The following is a 6,640-nucleotide window of genomic DNA, read 5'->3' on the forward strand; positions in this document are numbered from 1 at the left end:
TATTTAACTTGACTCGTGTGCTCATAAGGATGATTGCTCCTTAGCTTTAAAAAGGCTTTCAAGTTGAGTAACAAGGGGATTAAGGCATGGGTTGATATCTAAGTTGGATCACATAATGTTGGACAAGGTGATGGTGATGTATAATCTAGATCAAGAAGAATATCATGTTAGTTACACACCACATGACAGGCGCCCACTTTATAAGTTTTAATCAATCAAAATCAAAGTACTCATTTAGGGGTTAGATGTCCAACCTCCTTAACACACTAGAGAGGACATGACCTGTTGATACTCCTTATCTAGTTTTGGACATGGAGTCCCCCCCTATTGTGTCCTTTTAGTGTATAATGGTATTGTACCCATGTTTGCACCCGATTTCAAAATGTTCATGCCCACACTCTAGATGAGCGTTGGGCATCCATCCTTGGTGTGTAACCATCCTCATTGGATGATGTAGGTTGAGCAAAGAAGAAAACTTTATTGCTAAGCATAAGCTAGCCTAGTGGGAAGGTAATGATATCCCTCTAAACAAGTTCAAATCAAAGCAAACCAAGGGCTCCTCCATTCAAGCACTTGAGGCAAAGTAGTAGAGTTGGTATGATAGGCATTTGAAGCATTCATCAATTTAGAAGTGTGTGTAGCACGGATAGAAGATTACACCCTTGCCTAGGATTAATTTCCTATGTTGGAAGGTATATGTGAAAAAAGTGACAACTCGTGAACCTTTAACTAATTGGACTATGGTTCCTCTTATAAGTACTTATTTCATGTGGACAAGGAAACAATTCATCGTCTCTTCCGTGCATACAGGTCAGTAAATCCCCTAAGGAAGTGATAGAGCTCAATTACCTAGCTATTTAACACGGAGGCAAGTTCTGCTCAAAGTTAACGGGAATAAGAATCCTGCTTTACTACCTTCAGTGGTTTTTGAATGTGCTAGCTAGTGTTCTGTTAATACAGACAGCATTAAAGCTGCTTGTGTAAGGCCCAAGGCCTCAGTTTCAGGCGTGAATCATGGTTGCAAGGATGTAAATATTTTCTGTCATTATAAATTTCGCTGCATTATCAAAAAAAAAAAGACGAAACATTATTTCACATTATATTCAACGTGCAGCCCTTACAAATAGATGATAGCAAGAACCCACTACAAACCCGAGAAGATATGGATCCAGAGAAGCTACAAGGGCAGAATACGATTGTAGATCTATACTGTAGTGCTATAATATCAGAATGGTGGAAGACACTTGCCCCATTCCGGAGCCGGAAATCAAGATTGTACACTGAGAGCAAAGAATCCAAATTTCCTTTAGCTTAGCAAGGATTCAATTCACTTGGTTAGATATGTGACTGTGGGAGTTTCATCTGACATAACTCGAATCCATTCCAAGGCACCTGATACAAGAGCGTCATGGTGCGAAGCAGTAGTGTCTACAACCAGCTTCTTAGAGGAGACGCTGGTGTCATAATCCCAGCAATTCCCATAGCTCTGGATGAGCTTCTGCAAATTTTCCCAGGAGTCTGGCTTGTGCCAGCCTCTAAAACAAGCTTCCTGGAAACCTATGCTTTTCCTGGTATCGTTGACTATATCCATATCTTGGTTTCCGTAGCTTCCTCCTGCCTCAGGAGGTGGCGATGCCGTGAAACCCTTGGTAGCGTGGCTAAGATACGAAGCGTGCTCCTTCTCGTTGAGAAAACTTTTTCTCACATGTATGTTTTCCTGGCACGTTTCTTCTTCACCCACTCTTTGTGATGCGTGGATCTCCCCGGCGGCACTAGCTGCGGTAGCCTTGATTCCCTCCTCCTCCTCCTCCTCCTCGTCCTTCTCCCCCCTAATGTCCATATCTTCTGGACGCTGCTCCCCTATTTCCTCCTCCGCAAGATTAAAAACTCCTTCCGCTACCATAGCTCCTTCGCTAACTCCACCTGCACCTGCACTGCCATCCTTAATATTTACCCCTCGTGCCAACTGCTCGCTGCTGCTCAGGCTGAGCCGTTTGGTCATACCCAGAGTTTCCTGATACTGTTGGCCTTTTTGATCCATCCCCGGTTGAGCGGCCGCACTCGCATCGGCAGCGGCACGGCGTCCTTGAAGCCTGCGTTTCCATTCATCGATATCAGACGCGACGCACTCGATGAGAAGGAGACGCATGGAATGGCGGCGGGCAAGCGAAGCCGCAGACAGGAAGAGGGAAGGGCGAGAGAGGGGGCAGTCAACGATGACGCTGAGGCCCATCTCCAGCTGCGTCTCCACAAGGCGCCATAGAGCCCGGTAGGAGAAGGAGTTGAGGAAAGGAGCGGGGACGCGTTGGTGATGCTCCAGAGGGAAGGTGCAGTCCCGTATGTCGTCCTTGTCCAGCACAGGCCACCCCAAGGCCTTGCCCAAGCTCCTGGCCAAACTCGACTTGCCACAGCCCGGGTGCCCTTTCATAGCCACCAGCATTCTTGCAGGAAAGGAAAGACTCAATCGAGCAGGAAAGGGAAGAAGGCCATGTTGTATACCTTGCAAAACAATCTGGTCTCCTTCAAACAACTTTCCACTAAAAGTAAGGATCAAGTTCATTCGCTTCACAACTAATGTTTAATCCAGCTAATCGTGATGAAGTCATGTGTGGATATTTGTAGATTGTTATCTTTCCGAGATGCTTTACATACATAAACTAGAAGCATCATCATCTATGCTTCTACAAATGGAATAGCAGAGCTTGGGATATTATTTTACCTTGAGGGACAGCGCATCAAGAAGAGGTTTAGGAACATCTTGCATTCGAGAAGTAAACTGTCAAAGTTTATTCCCATCTCCTCATATTGTGCATTGTGTAGGAGAGGCATGAAGAAATTGTCACGCATCTCTTCAAGGATTGCCCCCAAGTCTAGGCTATCTAGAGTAAAATCAGAGGTTGGTTGAGGGCACCTAACTTAAACTATTCAATTGCTATGAAAACACCCTCTTTGGTGACAAAGGAGCACTTGATGATCTGACATTGATGTTTTTCAACCTTATTCATGAGATAACATTTTCAGTTTATTTGGAAAATTTGCAATAAGGTTGTGTTTGGTAGGAAGCCTATGTTGACCACATGGGATAAATGCGAGGATTTAATTGACTCACTATGCGTGGCTAGGAAGATGAGATTTTAGCGTTGGAACTTTAGACATTTTTGTAAGGAGCTCGCAAATTGAAGTTGTTAAGGCTATGCCTTGATGTAATACTTTAAGTTATGTGTGTATATTCTCTTACTTTTTGGTAATATATTTTGAATATATTCTACATTAATCAAAAGAAGAGGTAATACAATGCAACACAAGTTCATAAGCAAAGTATGTGTTCCTTGGAAAGGTGAAAATTGGCCTCCTTTGATTTCAAATATGTACGGATGGCAAGAGCATGGGGCCTCCATACACTTCTCTATTTCCATGTGTTGACTACTCATTGTTGATAACTTGGCTTCATCAGAACTAACACTAACACTAAATAGACTTCATTGAGAGTTGGGCACAAGGCTAAAATTGAACAATTACACACCTCTTGCCCATGACACTACAAGCACCTTACTCCACATTAGCATCGCACCCTTGCACACACACCATTGCCCAAACATTGTGAAATGGGTGGGGCCTAAGGTAACCAATGCAAGCATGACATGATACATTCAAATATACAATTTAATCAAAGTGAGCATACTAAGATGCACATTAATGAATAATCTATACTATCTTAGGGGGGGTGCGTGCGTGCGTGCGTGCGTGCGTGCATGTGTGTGTGTGTGTGTGTGTGTGTGTGTGTGTGTGTGTGTGTGTGTGTAGGTGAAGCACTTCTTACAACCATGGCAATGATAATGAGAATGATATCAATATGCCTTCTCCTTATCGAAACCAATAAAGTATAAGAAAGTCTCCTACTAAATTAAATGAATCAAGTTGTGTGTAGAAATACCAAGTACTCCCATTGGAGCACACCTAAAGTATGAAAGTAGCAAAGGAAGCTCAATGCATAGAGTTCGTAGTATTTAAGTACCCAAAACATATCATGTATACATCCGGGAGCATATACCTTCAATAAGTCTTCAAGCCCACAAGTGGAAATCACTAGAGCTAATAAGCATTGCCCAAATACAACCAACTGAGATCAAATCCAAGATGTAGAGCTAAAAATAAGTATATCCCAACATAAACAACAATGCCAAGCATCAACATAAGCACGTAGCATACATGAATAGCGTATAGGCATTTAGTACATAAATATTAATTGCCTAGCAATAATATAGTTGTGACAATGCACAAAAACCTCGACAAAGGTAGACTACTAATCATAGGTACTCAGATGGACTGATCGTTATTAGTTGGAACTCAAACCACATATTGCAATGGAATGTAGTGAATAAAAGTTTGACTCAAATAGTTTTGGCCATTGTTAAAGCTTGATCATGTAAAGGAGTGTTGAATGTAATAACTAGGCCTTTGATCATGTGAAGGAGTGTTGAAGATAATGACAATATGCGCACAGGAGGGGATCAAGTCAACAAGTTGAAATAGGTACGTTCTATCAACATGGATTGCCCTACTATCGAGGATCTTTGGGAAATTGTACCTCCCATTTTCCTTTTCTTGATAATCTCGACCATGCTTTCTTGGGTAGGGATAAAAGAGTGGATCTGTATGCCACTCCTTTTGAGAATAGATGAAAGCTTCCCAGGCCATCCTATTGCCTTCCAAAAGAGCATATCGCCATTCTAGTAGTCCTAGCCATACTTCCATGGGCTTCAATTTCATCCTAAATCTTGCAAGTCCTTTGACAAGCCTCCACATCAAGGAGATCAAGCCACTTTACAACAATGTTTTTGGCCATTCATATGAGCAGTCGTACAATGCGTAAGGGGATGGCTTCCTAAATCTTCTCTCCTTGTTCATCTTGAAGTCAAACATCATAATAGAGTTGGCCTTCTACTTCTCTTGATATTTTTGTACCATCTTCTTGGGTTTTTCTTCCTCTTCTTGTGATAAGAGCTCAAGAGGGAATAGGATATTCTATTACTCTTTATGGTTGAGCTCATAAGGTCTAAATCATGGCCATATAGGCCTCCTTGTACTCTAGGTCTTTCTCTTTAGCTATTGGCTGGTCCTTTGACTCCCCTATGTTAAACTTTAGTAAGTCTAGTAGATCCTTGGGAAGTGTCATGACCATGGGTGGGTCTAGGGCAATGGAAGTGGTTAACTATGGCTGCTCAGGTTGTATCGATATTGATGCCTTGAGTTTGTGCTCTTTATATATGTTTTTCTTCAACTATAGAATTATGTCTTCATGATTTGGTCCCTCTTATTATCAAGTTAATTCCTTGAATTTTCTCCATGCTCTCTCTCCAAGGTGTTGGAAAGCAATCCTAATTAGGCCTTGAGATCTTCCAGACTCTCAGATTGAGGTATGCAAGCTATCATTTACAGCTTCCCTAAAAATAGCTCATGTTGCTTTATCATGACCAATTTGCAAGCTTCTAGCTTTGTGTTGGTTTTCATTGTATAGAGCTACTATGTCATTGGTGAGCTTCATCAAGGTGCTCTCATAGAGCCTCTATGTGTCATATTCTACCATGCTCACAACCCCTAACAAGCTATTGGAAATGATCTCCTATAACCATGCACATGAGACACTCCAGTATGTTAAGCAAGGGATTGAGGGTAGGTGAAGCTCTTCGTCATCTTCTTTCTTTTATCTTTTTCTCTACTAGCTTCTTAACTTGTTGGTATACTTGGTGATGGATGTGATGCAGTGACACCATTAGATTGTGAATCTTGGGTCATGCAACTATCTTTGAGACTTGAAGCCTTTAGACTATTATTTAAGAAGGCAAGTTGGTGAGTTCACTACACCTCGAAGCTAGTCTTTTATTCTTGCTTTCTTAGGATAGAGAAAAGGATGCATGGTTAGTTGGATTGGAGTGTTAAGAGATAAGGTGAGAGGTTGTCACTGAAGTGAGTTGTAGCTTTTGAAATAATAGAAGTCTATCCAATGTCTCAACTATTGTGCAGTTAGCCCAACTTTCTGGTTTCATTACCAAAACAAAGGATGGTGCAATCGCTGAGGTTCTCACAGTCCTACCATGTGGCGTAATAGGAGGTTTTTCCACTTGAGTGGATGGGATTGATGGGGTATTGATTGTCCACACTTGCAACTTACATACTCCAAAACGTATGCAGCTAGTTTAGAAAGATCAAATCAGGAGGAACTCGTTTGTTGGATTGAGCAAAATTGTTAGACTATATGAAAATTAGAACTCAAAAACATAATAGCACTCAAAAAATAACACAAAAGCTCAAATTTCAACTCTTTTTGCTCAAAGAAACCATGTAACTTCATTGTGGATTGAAGATTCATCATGCTTGTCATGCTTGTTTAGTTGTATGTGCATTGAAGTGAAAGCAATGCAAAATGGAAAATGTAAAAATGCAAAACGCTATACCAAAACTCAAACTCTTCTTGCTTAAACAAACATTATGACATTATTGTGGATTAAAGATGCATCATGCTTGTTATGCTTGTTTGGTTATGCATACATTGAAGTGAAACAACATAAAAATGTAAAACATAAAAATGCAAAACTCAAAACTTCTTACTTACATAATCCATGCATCAATATTGTAGATG

The 6,640-nt window shown here is 41.1% G+C and overlaps 1 protein-coding gene and 1 long non-coding RNA gene across 2 annotated transcripts; one reads left to right on the top strand and one right to left on the bottom strand.

Moving 5' to 3' along the window:
- Positions 1-1,076: 1,076 nt before the first annotated feature.
- Positions 1,077-2,557, bottom strand: LOC148021643 (uncharacterized). Its single transcript, XM_087697108.1, has one exon. It carries the CDS (start codon positions 2,438-2,440, stop codon positions 1,328-1,330), a length of 1,113 nt encoding a protein of 370 aa, XP_087553234.1. The 5' UTR covers positions 2,441-2,557; the 3' UTR covers positions 1,077-1,327.
- Positions 2,558-5,080: 2,523 nt separating this feature from the next.
- LOC148021644 (uncharacterized) lies at positions 5,081-6,370 on the top strand. The gene is made up of 3 exons (XR_015694362.1): positions 5,081-5,673; positions 5,766-5,850; positions 6,025-6,370. It is a non-coding gene; the product is annotated as an uncharacterized LOC148021644 (long non-coding RNA).
- The last annotated feature ends 270 nt before the right edge of the window (positions 6,371-6,640 follow it).

Source organism: Lygodium microphyllum, chromosome 17 (genome assembly GCF_053477565.2).
Source record: "Lygodium microphyllum isolate KBCC chromosome 17, Lygodium_microphyllum_v1.1.10, whole genome shotgun sequence".
Taxonomy (NCBI): domain Eukaryota; kingdom Viridiplantae; phylum Streptophyta; class Polypodiopsida; order Schizaeales; family Lygodiaceae; genus Lygodium; species Lygodium microphyllum.